Source organism: Rissa tridactyla, chromosome 2 (genome assembly GCF_028500815.1).
Source record: "Rissa tridactyla isolate bRisTri1 chromosome 2, bRisTri1.patW.cur.20221130, whole genome shotgun sequence".
NCBI classification, from domain to species: domain Eukaryota; kingdom Metazoa; phylum Chordata; class Aves; order Charadriiformes; family Laridae; genus Rissa; species Rissa tridactyla.
Genome location: NC_071467.1, coordinates 90,267,376 through 90,291,748, shown reverse-complemented (window position 1 = coordinate 90,291,748; position 24,373 = coordinate 90,267,376). Strand labels below are relative to the sequence as shown.

The 24,373-nt window shown below is 39.5% G+C and overlaps 1 protein-coding gene across 7 annotated transcripts in view; it reads left to right on the top strand.

The window, feature by feature from the left end:
• Positions 1-21,289, top strand: part of VPS4B (vacuolar protein sorting 4 homolog B) — a 28,281-nt gene extending 6,992 nt beyond the window's left edge. For 5 of the 7 annotated variants that reach the window (XM_054189632.1, XM_054189638.1, XM_054189636.1 and 2 more), the window contains 7 exons: positions 2,251-2,370; positions 2,609-2,765; positions 4,168-4,316; positions 4,491-4,572; positions 6,239-6,458; positions 9,429-9,566; positions 11,373-14,079. In XM_054189632.1, coding sequence (XP_054045607.1) covers positions 2,251-2,370; positions 2,609-2,765; positions 4,168-4,316; positions 4,491-4,572; positions 6,239-6,458; positions 9,429-9,566; positions 11,373-11,474 — 968 coding nt within the window. In that variant the 3' untranslated portion in view covers positions 11,475-14,079. Of the gene's footprint in view, positions 1-2,250; positions 2,371-2,608; positions 2,766-4,167; positions 4,317-4,490; positions 4,573-6,238; positions 6,459-6,650; positions 6,732-9,428; positions 9,567-11,372; positions 14,080-18,578 lie in introns of those variants that run through there. The other 2 variants (XM_054189633.1, XM_054189634.1) reach the window with 2 other exon arrangements.
• The last annotated feature ends 3,084 nt before the right edge of the window (positions 21,290-24,373 follow it).

The window sequence follows — 24,373 nt, the reverse complement described above, 5'->3', positions numbered from 1 at the left end:
GAAGAAACTTCAGTGTTCTCCCCCTGTTTTTCAGTGTAACAAAGATCAAATGCATTTACCAGATTTCTGCCTGTGTAATTTAAGGAGCTATTGTATCATGTTTGGAAACCATGCTGGGCTTTTTCTACTTGTCTACACATTTATTTAATCCTATGCATAGTTCTGTGAAACAGGTTCCTGTATTTTAGAATGACAGAAAAATGATGGACTCTTATCCTGTCTCTCACTATAATTACTTCATTTCTTTCTACATGAATCTGACCTTTGGTTCTTACTTCAAGAAACAGTTTCTTGCACCTACCACTTCATTGATATTTTCTATAAAATTACAATGTTCTTGCTTATACATTTGATTGCTTGAAAGTCTGAGGTGTGAGATCCTTGGTACCTTTAAACTTAACACAGGAGTCTGTTACTCAGATAATACAAGCTCTGGGCAGCCTTCAAATTACTGATTTTCATTTTGCTTCCTGCAACATCCATAGAAATTTCCTGTATTTAATTTTGCTGCCTTGTTAATCCTAGCTGACTTGGCCTTATGTAACTCTCCCAAATCTATGGGGATTTATCAAAATTTTAATTACAATAGCAACTTGGCTTATTGTGGGAGAAGTGACCAGTAACACTCAGACCGGATAGTAGTTGTGGGTCTATTGTCATTTACTCCTGTTTAGAATTTTAAAGGCCTTTTGCACTCTATTGCTTAATCTTCCGGCTATTAATTTACACCTACAAAATTAGGAAGCCTGTGATTCCAGTTCCATTTGTGTCAGGTAATCTCTTACAGTGCCCTAATTTACAGTGCAGTAATTTCAGTTACCATGGTATGTCTGCTGCAGATAACTCTGATATTTCAACTTTGAAATAATCTCCTGTACCTATCTGAACTGTTACCTGTTCTGCTAATTATTTTAGTGATGGAGCCCATAGTTCTGTTTACTTTAAGAAAAATTGAGATGTACTCAACCTAGCAAAATAATTTAATGCATTGGAAGTGTGTGGTTGGATTAATTCCAATATATAGATTGGAAGCTAAGACAGGTTGCAATCAACTTTCTCTATAACATTTTTAACATCTTCAATATGATGTTGCTTTTGGACTCTAAATTCCAAATTGTTAACAGTTACGGTTGTTAACAGAAATTGTTTGTTTTCAATCTGATGGAAAAGGAAAGCAGCACAAGAAAAAGTCGCAAAGGAGGTACTTAAAAAGTAAGCAAGTGTTATTTGCTTTATTCATTAGCCAGTTAGTAGCAGTGAGTTTTCAACCCTGTAGAAGAAAAAAAGCCTTCAATTACTTCACAGAACTCTGAAGGCATAAGGTGAAAGTGTCAAGAAAACAGCTGGTGAAAGCCAATTGTGAAATTATAGAAAGCCCCTTGTAGAGAAATAGAGCAACTGAAACTTTCAGTGTGTCTGAGTTCTTAAATAAGCGTTGGGTTGGTTGGCATTTGTTCATCTGAGAAAATTTCCCGTAACTTTTGGATTTGCCTTGGCTAGGATTACAAGATCTAATATTCCATCACTAGCTCAGATCCAAGTTGTCCCATCTAAAAGTAGTCTAGACAAAATAATTTTTAGCATGTCAGACTACCCAGTCTGAAGAGAAGGCTAAATTACAGCTCAGTTGGCTAAAATCAAGCTGAACTTGTTGATTGAGCAAGGTGAGACTTGGTGATAAACTTCTGGAGACAGAAGATACTTCTGCAGCGAAGCAGGCTTCATATAACCTTTCTGATGGTTTCAGCCCTAGCTCTCAAAGCTCTTTACCATTAGATGGTCCAGTTGTTTGCTGCACACATGGAGGTGGCCAACAAGTTACTTCATCTGCTGGAGAATCTTGTAAATCCTGGGCTAGTGCAGCTACATTCAGATTTTTCAGGCCGTACGTACAGTGGTGGTTTAGTGAAGAGATGGTGCCTGGGTACCTATTACCACTGCTCTGTGACTACTAAACACACATATGCTGGTCAGTTATGGACGAGCTTTGACCATTGCAGGACTTCTACTAACTCTCGAGTATACTGGTTATTGATGGTTTATTGTGGTAACCAATGTGACAGATTTCTGTAGAAATAGCATCTGTTTGACTAACAGTATTCAGTGTTTATATCTATTTTAAAATGCCTTATTTTATTCAGTTTGGACATGGGCATAGATTTATTAATTTATTTTTTTTTCCCAAAACAGAAATTACTGAATCTGTGAAAAAATATGTGCATCACTAATTTATACAATCTTTTCTTATAGGAGCAATTGTTATGGAGCGACCAAATGTAAAATGGAGTGATGTCGCTGGCCTTGAAGGTGCCAAAGAAGCACTTAAAGAAGCTGTGATCTTGCCCATTAAATTTCCACACCTGTTTACAGGTCAGTATTACAGTGTTTATTTGTTATTGTCAGTCAGGACTGGCACTGAGGCCTGAGAAGAGTGGAATGCTGATGTGTCAGACTCAAGCTGAGCTGTTAGCAGAGAGATTGTGATCCATGGGACAGAAGTTTCATGGGCAGATGTGGAAAACCTCTGAATAAATTTGAGAGGCTTCATCAGAAAAATAAGTTCAGTCTTTCTAGAGTATATTGAAGACTGCTGGTTTCTCTTTTGCAGGAAAAAGAACACCCTGGAGAGGGATTCTTCTGTTTGGACCACCAGGAACAGGAAAGTCTTACTTAGCAAAAGCTGTGGCGACAGAAGCAAACAACTCTACCTTCTTCTCAGTATCTTCCTCTGACCTTGTCTCAAAATGGTTAGGAGAAAGTGAAAAGTAAGTTGGAGTTGCCGTGGTCCAGGAAAACATTGGCAAGAAGAAATTAATACAGAGCTAGATAAGTTGCTGTAAAGAAATTGAATTTGAGGGAAGGGTCATGTCTTTTTAAAAACAAACTTCAGGTGTTTCTATGCTTCATGCTGCAGTTCCGTGTAAAGATACCATCACATCCTGTGGTTTGTGCTGCTGTAGCCGGACCTCTCTTCTGTGATCAAGGTAGTTTTTAAAACTAGCTCAGAAAGGTTTTGGGAGCACCAGGGAGCTTATTCCCCTTCTGAACTCAGCTGTGATTGCACACTACATTAGTCTGAAGTGTTAGGATACTCTGCCTCTTGGCATCTCTCCGCTCATTTGTCCCAGCAGCTGTGCTGTTAACTTATGGCATTTCTGTGTCCATGTGGAGGTGTTTTTTTCTTTATACTGTTTTCAAACAAAATCTGGAACACAAAAGAAACTTGCAAAAATAGGTTGAAGGAGAGGAACAACCATGAAAGAAAATTTCATGGATGTCCATGCTAATCCCTCATTTGTTACTATATGGTATGTGAAGACGACCAGGAAGCCTGAACTGACAGATCAGCTGCAGGAAGTGCAGGAATTTGTCCATCTAGGCTTCCAGTGAGGATTTCCTGAATTAGGAGAAAGCTCTGGGTTTGTACAGAAAGGACTTTCACATGATGATGAGAATACTTGTCAAAACCATGTTTTAATAGTTTGAAGTGTGGGACAACTGAGCGACACTATTTACAGTTGATAGGATGAGGAAGAAAGGCCATTAGATAAAGTTTGAGAACTGGGCTTTTTTTCCCCAAAAGCTGGAAACCTTAAGCTGCTTTTCATCTGTTGCAAAAGGAATACAGAACTGGAGTCCAGCTTGGCATTTTTTCTGTTTGACCTCTTTTGAGACTGTTGCCTGAGATTTAGTGCTGGTAATGTGAAGAATTTCCCGGCACATTCCTATTTATTTTCCTTTTTAATTTAGTAAAATATGTTAATAAAATATGGCTAGGTGTCGTTGGTTGGTTGGGTTTTTTTGCAAACCAACATTTCTTGTTGTATAAAAGCCGTTTAGTAAAGTAAACATACATGTCATTTCTTACAACATCTCTAGAGTTAATCTGATTAGGTTAAAAATATTAAATAAGAGAAAGCCATGTTCTTTTGAATCTGTCTAGAGTGGTGGCTTTTTCTTGCAAAACCATGCCTGGAGTACTCTAAAATGTTTTACGTCCCTTTATGGTGTGCTGTCTCACTCAGTATAATGCAGAGTCTTGAAGCTGGAATAGATTTATGTTAATACTTTTTTTTAGCTTTCTCTAAAGGAAGTTTATATAATCTTAAATTATGTGTTTTTACTGGTGTAATCATTAAGATAACTGAGGCTGTTTCTTTTTTTAAGATTAGTGAAAAGCTTGTTCCAGCTTGCCAGAGAAAACAAACCTTCTATTATCTTCATTGATGAGATAGATTCCCTCTGCGGGTCAAGAAGCGAAAATGAAAGTGAGTCTGCTAGACGGATAAAAACAGAATTTCTTGTCCAGATGCAAGGTAAGTTTACTTGATTTTCAGAATAAGTCAAAGGAATTAAGATAGGTATTTTAAGCATAGCTTGCATGAGAACACTAAAAAGATCTACAGTTCCACCCTGTTGAATTTTGACAACGCTTTAAAACAGTCTCTGTTTATCATCTAAATGGTGAAATGATTTCTGCCTTGATATAGGGGTTGGTGTTGACAATGAAGGAATCTTGGTCTTAGGAGCGACAAACATACCTTGGGTTTTGGATTCTGCTATCAGGAGAAGGTATGATGGCATTTTTTTTTTTATAGTATGAAATTTGCAACTGTTGTGAGGGTTCAGTCTGAGACTACTTGAGGTGGTAATCCAGCTCACCTTTGCAGACATGGCTAATGTTCTACAACTCAGTTCCATGAGATGGACTGAGCCAAACTAATAGCCCCTTGTCCCTTTAAAGAGGTAGGTTGTTCCCTCTTATATTGTAGTGTATTTGATCTCTTTGTTAGCTGATTGAGCTTGAGCATGGAGAAGACTATTCTGTTTCCTTGTTGGTTGGTTTTCTGCTGGGCTTGGGGGACAAGTTACAAAATATGCACCTCAGAAGGGCAAGAGCAGATAGAGCTTTCCTTTTCAGCTGTTAACAAACTGTTGAATAGCTTGAGTTATTTCATGGAAACGTAGCCTTATGTTACACAGAAACACCGTGTTTTTTTACTGGTCAGCTGTAATTTGTGATCTTTCAGTGCATGCTTTAACTGCTGTTTTGTAGCTAAAGGGCTTCCATACCTGTATCTGATTAGCTGGATCTTTTTTGTGACTGTCACTGACTTTTGTTTATATACTTCATTCAAGCTGGCCGTACCTTGATTGGGGGTTGGACTAGGTGACCTCCAGAGGTCACTTCCAACCTGTATGACTATAGTTTCGTGTGAGACAAGAAAGACGGAGAAATGTTTGGGTTTTTTTAACCAAGGTCTGTAGTGACAGGACAAGGGGCAAAAGAGGGTAGATTTAAATTGGACGTAAGGAAGAAATTTTCTATAATGAGGGTGGTGAGACACTGGAAGAGGTTGCCCAGAGAAGTTGTGGATACCCCATCCCTGGAAGTGTTCAAGGCCAGGCTGGATGGGGCTTTGAGCAGCCTGGTCTAGTGGGAGGTGTCCCTGCCCATGGCAGGGGAGTTGGACTAGATGATCTTTAAAGGTCCCTCCCAGCCCCAGACCATTCTCTCATTCTCTGCAGTGTGAGAGGAGCTGTCTAACTCTTTTCCAAAAGACTTAAAGGAACTTGTACAACAATGGCAGTAATCAAATTCATTTTTCATGGATTTGGCACACTTTGTCATGTATATCAAAATAATTGTGTTCTACAGAATTTGGAGTCGCTCTTATTTTGTTGGTGGAAAGTAATCCCCACTGTGAGAACAGATGCTGCTTCAAAGGAAGAACTGCAGTTATCAGCATTTTCTACTGACAACTGTATTGAGAATATGACTTCACATTTGCTTCTAACTATGCAATTTTCTTTAATTTAGTTGGAAACCGTAGAAAGTGGTTGTGTCAGCTTGTTATCAAACAGTTCTTTCTTTGGGTGTGGAAATTGTTGAAATATACTTCAGCACTTCAAGAGTTTTTCCCCTCAATTTTTTCTTTGAAAACACGAACTCTGCTGGAGAGAATCTGGAAAAACTTCAGTCTGGAGGAAAGATCTTTGTCATGAAAAAAGTAGTTATTATATTCTGGATGTTATGCTAGCTATAGTATTATTTATGAGAACAGGTTGTTGAATATTTGCCTTAGATTTTTTTTTTCAAAGGTTTATAATACTGAAACTGCTTCTTTCTAATATTGTTAGGAACAAACTATATCTTTATTTGCATAAGCTTCTTTCTACTGTGCACCTGCATGAGCTAGCATCTGTGGAACACTTTGTTTTTTCTTTTTTAAACCAGATTTGAGAAGCGTATTTATATTCCTTTACCTGAAGACCATGCCAGGGCTACAATGTTCAGACTTCACCTTGACTCAATTCCAAATCTCCTAAAGGAATCAGATTATCGAGAGCTTGGAAAGAAAACGGATGGCTATTCTGGTGCAGATATAAGCATCATTGTACGTGATGCACTGATGCAGCCTGTTAGAAAAGTGCAATCAGCTACTCACTTTAAAAAAGTAAGTAGGAATCAAAAAATTTTAAAGTTATTTAATCTCTGAGAACTATCTTAATTTGAAAATTCCTTGCAAGTAAACTGAATTTGGTTTTGGGTAGTACTGGATGCTTATGAATGTCCTTTTTATCAACCAGGGGAGAACCTGAGTATTCCTCCTCTTTTTTTTTTTTTCTTTTTTTTCCTCTTCCCGCAGTCTTACCATCAGTCTGGTGGAGCTGGTTTCTGGGTATTCATGCTGTATAATCCAAACTCTGATGACTCTTCATGTCTCTAGGTAGTGTTAAAAGCTTTCAGTTTGAAGTTTGACTTAAATGGGAATGTTACAGAGGTGCTCTTTTTCTGTATCAAGTTATGTGGTTCTTCACGTTTTTTCTAGCATGTTTAAATAAATGTGTCCCCCTCATCCACATGGGAATAGATGGATTATAATTGTGCACATTCTGCTTATTTGGCATATTTTTTGAACTGAAAAATTAAGGTTCTTGTTCTGGTAAAAACATTGAATCAATGTTACTTGCGAAAGTAGTAAAGATGCAAGACAACTGAGCAAGCTCTGTGCTTCATTGTTTGGGCAGCATGTAGCATTCTGTGGATGTTGCTGTAATGTGAAAACTAGTTTTACACTTATTTAGGTGCACTCGAAAGAGACTATTTAAATTATATTGTTTGGCTTATCTTGCGGTTACCTCTACATACCATGTACTGATTTAAGAAAAACTTCTTCTGAACGTTTGGATCTCAGAAACTTTATCCGACAAAGAACCAACTAGACTTCTTTAGCACCAATCTAAATCCATTAAATCTGGATTTAATCATTTAAATCATTAAATTTTTTCCCCCAGAGAATTTGCATATATGGGTCTTGTTCAATCAAATTAATTGTTCTCTGTAAGTTAAGCTCTTCAATGGAGGGAAAAAAAAAAAGTATGATAATGTTATCAATGGTTATAAACAGAGTTCCAAATACATACAACATGTGTATTGGTTAAATAAAATTACATTTTTCATGTTATTTTTTTAGAGTAGACCCAGACTAAAAGTATTTTTTGCTTACATTTTTACTGCAAACTTTGAATTCATGGATCTTGAGTGAAGGTGGGTCAAGATACTCTGCAGAGTTTTTGCTGCTGTAAAGGGAAGCTTTCATTTGTTGCTCCTTAAAAGGGGTGGTGTGGGATTAGATAAGGTAGGAAAAATGTTAGATCCTAAACTGCCAAGAGATACGTACCATGTAACCTGTGCTGGCTGCAGTTTCTTTGTCATCTCAGTTAGAATTACAATTTTTTTACTAGTAACTCAGCCTGACATAGAAGGATTAAGGGCCCGAAACTGAACAGCCACAGTTTATTTTGAATCGAAGACAGGCTCTTCTTTTCCATGTAGTTTATTCCAAGGAACACATTCAGCTTAAGATTCAAAGAGAAAGGAACACTTAAATCCAACGTGGTCCAGAATATGAGAGGATTATGTAAGTTTCCAGAGTCTGCACTGAGGAAACCTTGGTCATGGCGGGGGGAAAAACCAAACAACATTTTAAAGGGTTTTTGAGGAGCTTTTCCCAGTTTAAAAACAAAACAAGGATTTTGAAGCACTGATATGATAAATTTCTTCTGAGGGCAACTCATTAGTAACACTGATGTAAACTGTCTTTAAAAATAAGCAGCTGTTTTGATATATCAAGGATTTTCTAGATGCTTCCTTCCCTTAAGCAGTGATGCCTGAAGTATTTATCCATTGTTGACTTTAAGTGACAATGACATTTCTGGCTAAAGGGCTGTACCTTTTAGCCTTTTGTTCAAATTTGGAAGAATCTGAGGCATGTCTCATACTACCGTGGAGCAGTGAAATATCCTTGGTTGTCAGAGTTTGTGGAGCAACCCATAAGGAATTCTTACCTCCTCTTCCCCTAAAAAAAGGAAGGAAAAAAACCCACAACGACAGTATTTGAGGGCTCTGACATAAACCAATTTGATTCCACTTATGTTGTTAGTACTTTAACTGGATGCAATTTCCTATTTTTATAAACAAAGTTTTAGTTTTGTTAATTGCTTGCATCACAACAGATGACTTGCCCCAGTTAAACAGGGCTTTTCTCAATTATTACTAGTTCATTGCAAACCATTCCTTGCTCTGTGTGATAATACAGGTTTGTCAGAGTGCATTTTGAATATTACAATCTGTGCTCTCCAGCATCGTGCTTTAAATGCAATTTGAAATAGCAAATCCAGTTCTCTGCTGTTTAAAAACAGCCAGTGTGTTGTCTTTCAGTCTTTGCATATGTTTTGAGTTCCTGTGGATGTGTGACGCTTCACGTAGCAATGAAGGAAAATAAAACTGTGGGTCCCAGATAACGTGTTGCAGAAAGGGAACAGATATCTGGTGCAGCTTTGTTTTGGGTCTGTCCATGTGGCTGGGAAAAAAAAAAAAGGACAGTTTCTGTTCTGCCACTAGATGGCCCCGTTCTCTATCGAGTGCTGCTGAGGTGGTGTCTGAAAAGGAGCTCAGAACTTTGTAGTTCAGTATGTCAAAGGTTGAAAAGCCATCTCTGGCTTCCTGACTTGAGGGGCACTCAAGGATAATTACTGAGAACTTTTTAGTAAGCTGTTAACCAGTGATGAATGAACTCACAAACTGATGAGGGACTAGGAAGGGTCGTCTTTTCCAACTAGATTTCCTGGCATGTTAGTTTTCCACAGAAATCCTCAGCCTTAGGAGGAAGCACCTCCTAAGTGCTTCGTAGTCACGTTGACAGGTCAAGTCACATTGACCTGATGTGAATTTAAGTATCCGGCTACAGGTGCATGTTTTCAAAGTGAGGGATGCCAGTACATTTATACAACTTCTCTTTCACAGGACATGTTTTCCCAATGCATAAAATCAAGGAATGTTTTTGCTCTAAAGATGCTGTGCAGGTTCTGGGTTTTGTCTTTAAAATTATAACTCCTATAAACTGCATATTTCTTATTTTTAGGTAAAAGGACCATCAGTGTCTAATCCAAATACGATGGTAGATTTGTTCACCCCTTGCTCTCCAGGTGATCCTGAAGCCATAGAAATGACATGGATGGAGGTTCCAGGTGATAAATTACTGGAGCCTAAAGTTTCCATGGTAGGTATCCTTTTGTAGAGTTTCTTTCTTGCTTTGCAGAACTCTGAAAAGCCTACGGTAAAGACTCTTTTTCAAATGGTTGGGCAAGGCGATGGCATAAGTTGTTTTCAGAAGTGCTGGACATACCAGATAGCATTTAAATTCCCAACATACAGCACTACAGTACGACATGCTTGTGAAAAAGCCAGCTCTATCCCTGATAAGCATGCAGCTGCTGTCTTTCATCCATAGACAGCACCTGGCTCTGCCACTGTTCTTTCACTCGTCTTTTATTCATTTCAAACCCTTGGGATCCCTCCCTATGATATGCTTCCTTCCCATCACTATTGATTAATATTGATACTAGGAAATGGAAAATTATATTCAGTGTCAATTGGGAATTGATGTGCTGTAGGTAAATATTTCCCATGAGAGAAAAACAAGCATAAACACTAGAACGTAAAAAGATTGTGGGTGTAATGGTAGTTTTGGTTAAATTTCATCATGGGTGATACAGCTCTTTCATCAGTCTTTTTTTGTGCATGTTAAAAAAACTTGCTTTAGTCCAGGGAATAAAATATGTCATTTTAAGACAAATTTAAATTTTAGTTCACTGCTTAAAAAAAATAATTGCTGGACACTTATTCTGTATTTTTCCGCAAGAGCAACAAAAGAAGATTCTGAATTTAAGTACAACATTTGAGGGAAAGACTTGACAGCAGCACAGATTTGCTATCATTTCTTGTGTGCAAACAGTCCTGTAATGAATGAAAGAAATCGGTGTATTTCATGGGGATCACAAGCCTCTGAAACAGTAGGCACTGCTTTATAAATATAACCATCATTATATTTCAGAAAAGAATTTTCTGTGCATGTATTTTGCATACTGAGGAAGCACAAAAGGATGTATGCAGGTGCAGGCCTGTCCTAAAACTTCTGGATTCTTTCAGTCTTTCATGGAATTAAACATAACAATTCCTTGTGTACTCCTAATGGTTCCTGGGCTCTGATGCACTGTAGTTGCATAGGCAGTTGTTTCAGTGTCCAAAATCAGTTCTTGTCCTTAAAAAGATCAGGCTTTAATTCTTTCTAAGCGGGGTATCTCTAGTCTGATGAGACAAATCCCAAGTCTAGAAAGTCATGATATTAACCTTTGCTTTTACCCATAATTTTCTAGTAATATGAGGTGTTAGGCATCTGCTTTTTTAAGTTGCTTTTGGCTAGGACTTGATTCGTTTTCTAGACCCTTTTTTATTCATAGGCTGTTTTAACTGCTACTTTCAACTTCACAGACCAGTGATTTTTCTGAACTCCATTTTCTAGTATCTAAATATTTAACTAGGAAATTGACTGAATCGAAGAGACAGAAATTACTGGTCATGAACAGTAAAACTTTGGTAGAGATGAATCAGAAACTACTGTTCTGTACTGTTGGACTATGAAGAGTACATGGGAACATCAGATTATTTTCCACTTTAAACTGCTGTAGTTAAAGATGGGTTGAAAATAGTAACTGACAAAAAAAAAAAGTTCAGTTATTTTCAGTGAAAAGAGATGAATAAAACTTGAATGGATGAGTGGCTTAAACCTAAACCTGAGGTTGTGGTTTCGTTATTAGAAAACTCAGAGTTGTCTGTGTTCACAGGGTTAAAATGCTGCCTCTGTGCATACGTAGTTTAGTCTTACTTCAAGTTTTATGTAAATAGGAGCTCCTATGGTCATCTTGTTTTAATGAGCTTTTTAATGAATATTTGTCTTGGCAACAGGATTGTTAGCAGTGGTACTATGCTTGTTTCTGAAAATGCTTGTTTTTGTATTTTCTGACAGGACGATATGCTCAGGTCGCTAGCTAGCACAAAACCAACAGTTAATGAACAGGACCTGGAGAAATTAAAGAAGTTTACAGAAGACTTTGGTCAGGAAGGCTAAACCAAAGATACATGTGGAGCATTAGAACTTTTTTTGCTTTCTTAAGTGTTCTTGTGTCTTTACTGATGGCACTTCAAATAAATGCCAATAAAATCACTCATTTCTTTGCAGAAGGAATAGAAGATACCTTCACAAAGACCCTTAAGGTTTTGTATTGTATTGTTTTCCTCAGATATCTATTAAATATCTTCTATTGAAAAATAATATGAAAATACAATTTTAGGGTGAGACAGCCAAGTGATGCGGTAACGTCTATTAAATACTAGAAAACCTTAAATTATTAGTTCAATTTTAGGTATTACATTAGACCTGGGTACAAGTGAGTTTTAAACTCCCAGTAGGCTCAAAAACCCCTTTTTGAGGGGTGGAAGAGAACATATTTTTCAGGTGTTTTCAGTATCAGTCAGTCAGCCTACATATTAATTGCTCTGGTTTTATTTAGAAAAATGCAACAAAACTTGCTAATCAAGCATACTGCAAGTGTGGGTTCGCTATTAAAGTAAGAAATAAAACACTGTGAGGATAAGACTACATGGGCCAGTACTTTGTTTAAATACTGATGGAACTGGTATTTGGCTTTTTGTGCTTTGCTGTGTTAAAATTTTGCCTTAAACAGCAAGCTTTTCTTTCTAACTCTTTACTAGCTGATACACACTGCCACTATGCAATTTAGCAAAAGTTTGTTGAATGCAAGTATCTTGGAAGGCACTTTGTTGGCTGTTCTTGGTTTGTTTTGGTGTTTTGTTTTTGTTGGTTTATTTTTTAAATCTGGATTTACTTTCTGCAGGAGGTCGACTAAAATTAGAAAAAAGCATTAGTAATACCCTGTAAGATTCCACATCTCAGGCTGGCAACGTATAGGCAGTCTTTGGAGAATGTGTGGGAGGTATTTTGGGAAATAGCATACTTTCACACGTGTAACAGATGTCTTAGCCACAAATTTTCCAGTGATAAATTAACTCAGAACCCTACTGATAACTATTGCATATAGGTCACATCAATTTAGTGCTTAAACTTTGAGAGAAGGCTGGCACTTTAGTACAGAAGTAGCACTTCCATTGGCCTTTTTCTGAAGAGCTACAAACTGAGATGTGCCTGAATGTAACTTAGAACACTACAGTGTCAGCATTGAGTTTGTGCCTTGTAAGTTTGCACTGGCTGTAGATACGAAACATCATTAGGATACCTAGAATACTCTGTGTTCCATTAGCATTGTACAACTCTATCCTGCATATGCTTTGTTTAACCTGCATTAAAAGAAATTTGCACATTTTGTGTGTGTATATGTACATATACACATGTATGATCATCTTCTGATGGGGTTTTGTTTTCCTTTATGTACATATTTTGTGTACTTTATAAATCGTAGGACGGGTGAAATTTGCTGTACTTAAATGAAGTAAAATGTTATAGTACAACATCAGCTATGTTCTTTTGAGTATTTCTTCAATGTTATATTCAAGTATTTACTGCTTGATTTTTATTTTTTTTTTAGACTTTGGTTTCTGTGTTTAACAGTTAAACAAAATACGTAGTTAAAATATCTTTGATCTGCAAGGTGCTGAGCTTTTGTTAACTAACATGATGAAACAGTCTTTCCAAAATCATTGTTACACATAGTTTTTACTTTTGTCTTTTGTTGGAACGTGTAAATGTGAATCAGTGGACTACAAATCTTTTTGTGGACCTTTGTGGGGCCAGGCAGGAATTCCAGCGTAGGTGCAGGCAGCTATGGTTAGTAAACTTAATCCTCATTGCAACAGGATTGGTTTTTTTGTAGTTGCCTCTTGTGAACACTTCAGAAGTGAGCCACATACTGGCAGGGCTCTCACTCAGAGGTTTGAAGCTACTATCCGAAGTACTTGTCTCTCTTTTAAAATGAGAGTCCTCACTGCAATCTTAAAATTCTCAGGAACTTTTTTTTTCTCTTTGTGGTAGGATGATTTGTCCGTAAGCTTAACTGTGTAATCTCTTATCTTTAATGTAGAAGAAAAGTATACTGTATGTTTTTAAATTTACATCTTGCTGCTTGCTCAGTTGTGGGATCACATCTGTTACAGAAGCATTAATGTTTGATGTTTAAAGTTGTTTTTAGAAATATATTTCAAATAAACGTGGCTGCTTAGAATTGCAGCTACAAGGACAACTTTTTGGTTTGCTGTCTTTGTAAAATGGGAATAGATTCATATATATCACAGAGCTTCCTAGCTAAGTTATCCCAAAATGGATGATAGCCAAAGGGGGGTGGAGTTGGGGAAGCCACAAAAACACTTTTTAGTTTGCAGTGTTAATCTGAAAAAAAAGCTAAAGAATTTATGAAAGGTTATATTTGCTTTATATAATCAAAACTTCTGTAAATACTGGATAAATTAGTTGTACATTTTTTATAAGGTCTGATGTATGACTCATCTTTGGCTAGCTAGTTTACAGTTGGTTTTTTTCCTAACTGCTGGTGTTACTGCTTACTCTGACTGCAATATGAAAAAATGTCATTTTCCTTCCTGTGGGTAAAATAGCTTTTCAATTAAATCAGTTGTATATGTGCTTGTTGTGTTCTTCACAGATGGTTTCTTCACGTTGACATTAAACTTTGGATTTCCTGTCACTTGTGGTATACATCTCAATGCATATACTCATAGGGTTAGAAAAGCTCAGTAAATTACCTTGTTATATTTTTTTTTCCCATGTTGCCTGACTGACCTCAAATTCCAGAGTCTTGTTTCTTCCCCAGTTTACCTGTTGGCTTTGTTATGTCATTCTCAGCACAAGAAAAACGTACAAATCTCCTTTAAGGTTTTTGTTTGATTGGTTTTGTTTTTCAAATTATCTGCTGCTCTTCCAACATGCTTTTGTTTTAATTAGTGGAGCAGAACACATGTAGCTGAGGCAGATACTCTGGAATCGGCTTTTGTTCATGCTCCTGTCTGTCAGGGGTGTCTGATCATAGTTTGCTCGTTTTGTCAGCTGAAGCAAAGAATGTTCTCTGGTCAGGCATTTTGATCTACTTTTTGTGTTTATTTAGCCTTCTTCCTAATAAGAATATATTTGGATTTTTTTTTCATGTTATTTCTGAGGATTATCTTGACAGGAAGCTTTCTAATAGTTCTGAATTTGTTGAAATATGCAGGTACATCTTCATTTTGCTGTTTACTCTTTCCTTCCTCCAGAATGACAAGCTTGTTTCATGATTGGCTTCCATACGTGTTTTTGGTCTTAACCAGATTCATCCTAGTAATCATGGTTGATTTAAAGCCATTCCCATAACTTACGTAAACCATTGCAAGAACCTGGAGGACTGTTTGTTTCCTACTGTGCTGCTTTTCCAACAGATACTTAATTCTTATCAAAGCATTGTTCCTTTTATTCTTGAGCAGGAGGGAGCTTTTGTTGTAGCTGTTGTGGCATAGCTCCAGTGCTTCCCCTTCAATTTTTTCCTTAGTTTTTTATTAACAATATTTTAATTAGTGATTTTATTCCACAAATCCTCTGTCGTCATAATTAGCTGGGTAAAAACTCTTAATTGTTCATCACCCTGTGTTTTGGCATTTGTGTACTGACAGCCTAGGTATCAGATAAGCTTGTCCTGTTATTTGTCTTTTGGTCCCTCTGACCTAATTACAATTCTTCCTCTCCCTCCCTACCCCTACATACACACACACGCACACACGCCCTTCTGATGGCAGCTTTTTGGACTAGGTCACTGTTTTGTGCCATTTTTTGTTTACTCGCTTTCACATCCTTTCTCCTACCTGAGAGGCTCCAACTTGATGAATGAAGGCTCCAAGGATACTTCTTCCCTTCATCACCTCAACTCAATGTTTGGGGACGCCAGAGTCCATCTGTCTGTACCATCTGTGCGTGGTACCTGCCACGTGTACAATCTGCTAGTCTTTTGCTGAAATACTTGACATTTTTGGGCTTGCTTATTTGGACTTCTCAACCATTAGTCACGAAAACAAAATACGGTGTCCTGTCTGCATCATAGCAGGAGATAAGTTCTCTTCTACAAAGACTTTGGTCACATTTTGAGACATCTCCAGGAAATAAGTCACGGACACCTGAGCGCGGACCTGATGTTGATGATGGAGCCAGGGTTTCCTTTCCTGCTTGGTGACCTATTACCAGGCACTGTGCCATGAATTGGCAAGACCTGCTTTTGCTTGCCCTCCCTCCTCCTCTGCTGCCTCAGCTAATTTAAATCTCAGCTATTCAAGGCAGGGACTTTGCTTTCAAACATGCTCAGTGTCACATGGCGTCCTGTAAACTATAAACAATAATTTCCTCTGACTCACTCTGTTGTCGGCCGATGACTGTCCACAGGTAATTTGTTACAAAAATCTCGGCTGGAGTAGTTGCCTTCTGCTGCTGCTCTGTCAGTGTCTCAGCAGTAACGAGTCACCTAGGCCAGGAACTGAGAAAGTTGCTATAAATATCACCATCTCAGACAGGAAATATAGTGGGAAATGAGGACTGTTACTTATACCTGTGACTTGGGCTCTGGTGGAGTCAAGTGAATCGTTTGCCCAATAGACAGCTAGGAAAAAATGAAAATTAAAACTATGCGAATTCAAATGATCATTTCTCCTTCCTCCCCTCCTTGAAGGCTGGAGCATGGTGGTAGCCAGGATGCTCTGACCTGTCAAGGCCTTTTTTTTTTTTTTTTGGTAATATTTTAGAAAATCTGGAAAGGTAACTGACTACTGTTTTCAAATGTGCCATTTAAAATGCCAGTTGAAATGCTCATGCTCTTACCTGGCTAAGCCTGAGCTCACTTGGAGTTTTAATGACATTTTAATGAATTAATCACAGCCATGAATTGTTCTGTACACAACCAAACAGCAAAGCAATTACTGTTTGTTTTGGTTTTTTTAATCTTTACACCTGCTCTTGTTTTGATATGGACTTGTGTGTTCATGTCCAGCCTTCTTCTGTCTCTATAATTTAAAAATGTTTTCTTTTTTGATGCATGTGTCCACTGCCAGTATGGAAGCAAGCAAGCGGTTTCCCTGCCTGACAGCAAACCTTGTGTAGCTGCAGCACAGCAATAGTTTCCACAGGAGCCACAGGTCTTCCTTACAGAGCCTAAAGTCTTCCCTCTGCCCTTCTTCTTCACTGTCCCCTCACCAGCCTCAGGACAGAGAAGGGTTGCCCATATAGTTACCATCACTGCCTAAACGCACAGAGGGCTGTGAGACACAGGCATAAGCCATATACACGAACACTGGTTACAAACACCTCAAGAAGGTGTGCGTACCTGTGTGATGACCCACCAAAGGCACAGCAGGTAGTTCCTGCAACATAACTTTCATCTAGCACTTGTAGCCCCGCGAGGTGCTTGCTCGTTTCAGGTTTAGATGGGCTCAGGTCATCAGGGAATGAATGTGCTGGAGCATTTGTGGGGATTTGGGGAGTGTGGGGAATAGTGCTGTTCTTCCTGGGCAGTTTGAGGCTCTACAGGACGGGATGCCATCCAGAGGGACCTGTACAAGCTCAAGAAGTGGGCCCATGCAAACCTTATGAGGTTCAAACAGGCCAAGTGCAAGGTCCTGCACTTCAGTCAGGGCAGCCCCTGGTATCAATACAGGCTGGGGGATGAAGGGATTGAGAGCAGTTCTGCAGAGAAGGATTGGGGGTACTGGTGGATGAAAAGCTGGACTTGAGCTGGCAATGTGTGCTTACAGTCCAGAAAGCCAACCGCATCCTGGGCTGTATTAAAAGCAAAGTGGCCAGCAGGTCGAGGGAGGTGATTCTACCCCTCTACTCCACTCTGGTGAGACCCCACCTGGAGTACTGTGTCCAGCTCTGGAGTCCTCAGTAGACGGAAGACATGGACCTGTTGGAGTGGGTCCAGAGGAGGGAGACAAAGATGATCGGAGGAATGGAGCACCTCCTATGAGGACAGGCTGAGGGAGTTGGGGTTGTTCAGCCTGGAGAAGAGAAGGCTCTGGGAAGACCTTATTGTGGCCTTTCAGTACTTAAAGGGGGCTTATAAGAAAGATGTGGACAGACTTTTCAATAGGGCCTGTTGTGATAGGACAAGGGGTAATGGCTTTAAACTAAAAGAGGGAAGATTTAGAGTAGATATAAGGAAGAAATTTTTCATGATGACAGTGGTGAAACACTGGAACAGGTTGCCCAGAGAGGTGGTGGACGCTCCATCCCTGGAAACATTCAAGGTCAGGTTGGATGGTGCTCTGAGCAACCTGATCTAGTGGAAGATGTCCCTGCTCGTTGCAGGGGGGTTGGACTAGATGACCTTTAACGGTCCCTTCCAACCCAAACTATTCTATGATTCTACATGGTATAAATGCATCTAGAGATGTGTGTGGGTGAGAGACACTGGTCTGTGCCTCAGATCTCCTGCAGCTGGCACAGGGTGGAAATCAACTGGTGAACCAGGGCAGTGATGCCGATGCTGCGGGCTCCTGTGGGGTTTTGTCCTGTTCTAGTCCTAGTCGTCAGCTGTGTAAAACGGTTTCCACAAGCTTTGCGGCTATTGGCCTTATTCTCTTGGGCCGCCTTTTGTGTAAAGCATGCTCGCTTCACTGCAGTAGATACTGGAAACACACGATGCTTCTTAGAAGAAGGAAAAGGTTTTGATCAGAATTTTCCTTTGATGTGAAATGTTAATTGGCAATCTATGCCTGCCTCTTTCCTGTTGCTTTTGAGTAGTATTCTCTTTTTTTGCTGTTCTCTCTAATTTTGGTTTCTTTCTTTTTTTGTCTGACTTACCCTCTGTCCTTCACACCATTTTTTTTTCTCAAATGGAAGATAAGGCACCAGTTCCTTTTTAAATCCTATTTCAAAGCTCTTTATGTTCCTGTTTCTCCAGTGTTTATACCAAAGCGAGCTTAATACGCAGCAAAGCAAAAGCTGACAGAGTGCCTCTGATTTCCCTTTGTTCCTTCAAAGCGACGGGGCCCATCTGTAGGTGCTGTCCTCTCCTCTCCCTGGCTGGCAGCAATGGGCGGCAACGTTAGAGGATGGAGACAGGCTTGGAGGAGCGCAAGCAACTCCCAAGTGTTTGATAGCAACGCAAGGGGGAGAAATGGATGAAAGTGGAAGTTTCCTTGTTTTCAGCAAGCTATTTTGTACTCGTTTCAGGAGAATTGAGCTACCTACAAGAGATCTTCTAAATTTCCATTGCAGAACAGCAGCTTCTCTGCAGCGCATGCCAAAGATAATTTATCAGGGCCTGATAACAAGGGCAGATGTTGTGTAATTGCACCCAAGACACAAACACCAGCCTCTTGCCAGTGCTGCGTAAATCCAGTGTGTTACCTGGAACTGGAAACAGACTTATTTTGTGTTAAAAGATTGAGAAAACAAAGTTCTCTGAATTGCTTTGAAAGAGAACCTGGCATGAACTTGGAGGAGGTAATTTCAGTTCTTTCAGTATTTTTAAGCTACAAAGTAGAGAGCAATGGGAGAGTCCACCAGCGAGGTGGGGCAGGGCAAGCGGCTCTAGAAGCGTGAAACGCTGTCACCGAGAGGCACGAAGAAGATCTGGAGAGCAACTCAGCAGCTTTACAAGCACAGAAACTACCGAAGAAGATTGCCTACAAAAGGTAAGCTTGTGAGAAACCAGGGACTGCAAATCCCTAACTCAACCTTTTGTAATAGGATTGAGTCATGTGAATACGTGCATAATAGACATGGTTTGACTGAATGACTTAGGGTGGTGTAACTGCTGCCTTAATCCCAAAGCCGAGCAAACTCACAGAAGTTTAGGACCTGTCAATCTTCAAAGATTACCTAGAGGTACGTGTTTCCAAAGGCACGATATAAAGCACAAAATTGCATCTGTTCTGGAAAAACAACAACAGGTGGGAGAAGATTTGCTGAGCAGAAATCAGGTAACATGAAAGAAAGTGGCCAGAAGTTGCTGGAAGTATAATCACAAAAATGTTCCCTATCTGGCAAAAAAAATAAAGCGTTCATGAAAATACACATCCAGGAAGGTAATAACGATAGAAATATGTGAAAGACTGCCTCTGAGGAAAGACAAAGCAGGATACAAACAATGCTCAAGCAATGTGATAGCTTCAATTGTAATTCCTGAATGATTTAACTGAAAACAACCAGGAAAGGCTTCTCCCTTGGCTGTCCACCTAGAATTACTATCTGAAAACCTAAAAACATATAGTGACCAAGGAGCTAATTCCTCCCCAGGTGAAATTCTGTATTAAGGCTTGCTCTGTCACAGTGTAACAACGTCAGCTCAGCGATGGTAACTGCAAGCCACAGCAGCTGTGGATTTTCTAGATGGGTAGGGAGCAAGGGCAGGTGAAACCATGGTAATCTTCAGCTTAGTGTTCTCAGGGGGAAAAAAAAGGATTATGATACTCACTGCAGGTTTGTTAAACTAGGAGTCAGTGGGGTCTCTTGGGTCTACCAGACTCTTCCCTTTCTCTCATTACCCAGTTTCCCAGGGGGAGGTAGGTGCCACCCCACACTAAGCACAGCACCGCTGTCTTCTCCTCTTCCATCCCCCTGAAGCACGGGTTCCCTGTCGAAGCACAACTTCTTCGCTCCCTCCAGATGGCAGATCCTTGCTTCATGCATTCAGCAGTTCAGCTCTTCCCTAGGACGCCTGGGGAAAGGGGAGCAGCTGCCACCAGGACGGAAAAAAGAGTTATGGCATCCAAGTTCTCCAGCAAAGGAGGAAAGGCACTACTGCAGCGCTGAGAAGTGGAAGGTTGCAGGGGGAGGCATGGAAAGCCAAAATACCTGCAGAAAAGACTGACATGTCACATCTTGAAATACTGTTATTGTAAGAATGGCTCTACAGACCAATTTTAGGATGAAGACCTTCCAAATACAAGGACTCAGCTTTCTGCAATAAAGACTACAACATGTCTGCCCTTAGAGAAACAGTCACTTCCTATTATGAATCAAAACATCCCCTTACCCAGCATTCAAGGTAGAATAAGTAGTGGAAAAAAGTCATACTTACTGCATCTGAGAGGAACGCAGTTTTGGTGGAACTACATTTTCTAAGTCACCAGTGTGCTGCTTCTGCTTGTGCACATTTTCCTGCACACGTTCAATCACGGTGGCCCGGCAGTCGGTTCCCAGGGGCTGGGTGCCGTGCGGTGGGCTCGGCAGCAAGGTGGATGGGAGGGATTGTACAGTCTGTCACGGCTTCTGGGCCAGGCAAACACATGCTTCGTGTCTCTTGGGCTTCATCTGATCAGACAACCGTTGGTATCGATAACATCACGTGTGCTCCCTTGTAACATGAACTGCTTAAATACAATTTTGGAGGCGATAAGAACAATTGAGAATGGGTGCTCTTATGTCAAGAGACAAAGAGGACATCCCTGCGTGAAAAGCCTATGCTCATTTCTGATGGACACCTAAAACTTTTAGCCCTGAGCCTTCCCCAGTGCAGAGGACATCCGCAGCCTGTTACCTCCTGTGCCCATTCCTGCCTGCTTCCAGCAGTACTTGCTTCAGCGCGATTTCCATGCCCCCCAAGGAGAGGGAAGCCGCTCAGACTTCTCCTCCAACCCACCACCCACAGCATCCCTAGGAATATGTAGCAAACTAAAGGATTCTCTTATGTCCAAGTATGAACAAATAATTGTTCCAGTCTGAAGTCTGGTCTAAGTATGTGTACCAAACACAAAGAAACACAAATACTAACTAATTCAAGATCATCTTGGTCCAAAGTTGAATTTCTGATATTTTAAATTAGACAGTGGGGATTTCCTTTTACTACTGGGTTGTCATTAATTTTATTTCAATAGATACGTTGCTCAATATGCAAAATATCGGTAGGGTTACTTCTTCAGCATAAAATAAAAAATAAATTCATTATAAAAAATAATGGTTCACAATTTATAAGTAGTTAATTTTGGACATTGTTTTACCTTTTTGGTTTTTTTAACAACTATGGAAAACACATTAAACAGTTAAATAAGCCTGAAGAACAGTGTGAAGACAAAAATCTGATTTAAATAGTGCTTTCAGCATTTTTGTTCCAGTGTGTTCATCCCAAAACAGCTGCAGAAGCCCTGGGAAAAGAGGCTGGTGGCTGGCCTATATATGTATACATCACCTGGAATATTACTGTGTTCGGTTTTGGTCCCTGCTATGCAAAAAAGATGTGGACAGGCTGGAGCGGATCCAGAGAAGGGCCACAGAGATGACCCAAGGACTGGGAAGCCTGCCCTATGAGGAAAGGCTGAGAGAGAATGGGGTTTGTTGAGCCTTGAGAAAAGAAGGCTTAGGGGAGACCTTATCACCATGTTCCAGTGTTTAAAGGGTGGCTACAGAGAAGACGGAGACTCCCTTTTTGCAAGGAGTTGCATGGAAAAGAAGGGGGAGTAATGGGTACAAGTTACTCCTGGGGAGATTCTGATTGGACACAAGAGGAGAATTTTTCACAATGAGAACAATCAGCCATTGGAACAATGTCCCCAAGGAAGTGGCAGATTCCCCAACGTTGGACGCTTTTAAGATCCAGGTGGACAGGGTGCTGGGCCTTCTTGTCTAGACTGCGCTTTTGCCAAGAAAGGTTGGACCACACGATCCTTGAGGTCCCTTCCAACCCAGTATTCAGCGATGATATGATAAGAACACTTGTAATATCAGCCATTTGTGCTGTAATATTACCAATTCACAAATTCGTTTCCATGTTTAAATGACTACTTTGATTCTTTAGTTGCCACACTTTAGTTCATACTGAATATCACAACCCACAATATTGTTATTGCAAAAGTCTGTTGAAAGATTTAAATTAACAAAATTGAGGAAGCAGAAAACCACAGCTGCAACAGCTCTTATAGTTTGGCTGCTTTCATCTACTTGTATTGTATTCCCTTGCCTTCTCTAAACACATCATTGTTGCGTGGAAGCTTCTTCCAAAGATTAATTAGCAAAGCAATGAGCATGTTTTATCCATTCTTTTTCCTTCACATCTTTCAAGGTATATACAGACGTGGTCAGCTTGCTCTTTAAAATTATACACTTTGTGATGTTACTTATGAAGGTCAGATTAATTAAGTATTGCTTTACGAACAACTGCAGTTCGGACTGGAGAGCAATAATGTTTAAGTTAGCGCTCAATTTCCAGTTCAACAGTCATTGAGAAAACAGTTGTATAGTAAACAATTTCCTTGTGCCAGGAATGTGTTTCCTCTGTGAATGAGGTCATACCAGATGAATACAAACCAGATAACTCTGGGAAGGCAAACTTTAGTTTCCGCCGGCGTACTTTAAAAGAATCCAAAAAATCTGCTGAGGAATTCGTTCGTCAACTATATGCAGTTCATAAGCTTTTCACCTTTGAATATATTTTTCACACAGAAATACACAACACTTTACAATCTAGAGAACACAACAAGAGCAGACATTATCAGAGTTGCATTGCAAACCCCAAGGCTGTAAGGTGGCCTCTTAGCCAATAGAAAAAAGCAGTATGGCTTTCTCCATAAAATCTACTATCCACTATAATGGAACTCCATGTTAGTCTAGGTGGCCTTTCGAAATGTGGTAAGATGTGATCATAACTGTGACTGACCAGGACCGTACCATGTGTTCAAGACTTTTAAAGGCCCCCTACCTAATCTTCATTTTACTAGAAATTTACTGCAGATTACTTCTTGCACTCATGCCCTCAACCTCACCTTGATGTTGAGTGATATTGTATTGTGAAAGACAGATTTATCTCTGTCTGCTTTGCTTTATCTCCATACTGCTGACATTTGAGCTTTGAAAGTGTCACCATCTTCTGTGGTGGAAATCTATAAATAGTCTATAGTTATTACCTGATTTATCTCCTTTTTTTGTGTTAGTTTAATATTGTTGGAAAGATAACATATATAGACTGTCCTATACATAAAAGACAAAATGAACATAATTTGATTGCTGCTTTTTCCACTCCACATCTTATTTTGACTTCTGCTAACAAAGTAATTAACATTCTGTCTTTTCTTAGATGGATTGCTAATCAACTTCCATTGTTGTCACTGTAGTAGCCAGGCATCTTCTTACGCACCTTTTCTTCCTCTCATTTCCTCATACCTCCACCTCTGCAGGACTGAACTCAAAATGCCACCAAAGACATATTCCAGGTCAATCCCATTTCAAGACAAATTCTTGGTTTCTCATCCTTTTACTGCATCAGATTCAGGTTCTTTGTTCTCACCTTGAAAACTGCATAATCCCTGCCCACATCTCTGTTCCAATTTCCGCCTACTCGCTACTTCTAATCTCCTCTCCAATATTATTTTCACACCCTTCTGCACACCCTCTTGCCTAGGGGTTTCTGGGTTTTCTTGTTTGGTTTTTTTTTTTTTTAACTATTTTATACAAGCTAATGACTGCATAATAACTAGTGAGAAAAAGTAATTTGAGGTAGTTTTTCAGTTATAAACAATTAAACCTTAAATTAAAAAAAAAAAATCAAATGCAGGAATTTATACGAAACATACATATAAGTCAAATATATGGAGTTATTTTATTTGTACTGCTCTGGAAGGGTTTTTTGTTTCTTTGTTTTAATCTTTGTTCGAGTATTATGCCTTAAAGCTGAAAACCATGTTTTATCTTTTTTTCACATGAATAACATGAAAAACCTGTAGTTTCACCTAGCAGGGAACAGCATGCTGAAAAAACCCCCTCAGATTTAGATTTCAGAACATGGGAAGCAGCCTTAGCTCCACCTGCAGCCAGCAGAAACTGGCAGAGCTCAGCTGCTCTGAAAACCGAGTCTCGCAGAATCCACATCTGTTTTTACTGGAGGCGATGATGTAAAATAGGCTTTAAAATCCGCCCGTGATAAAGTCAGTTAATTATCTTTCATAAAACGTTTATGTTTTCTACCTCACTGACACACAGGATGATGTTTTCCCATACAAGGGAGTACCCTCTGCTTTCGCTCCTTCCTGAGA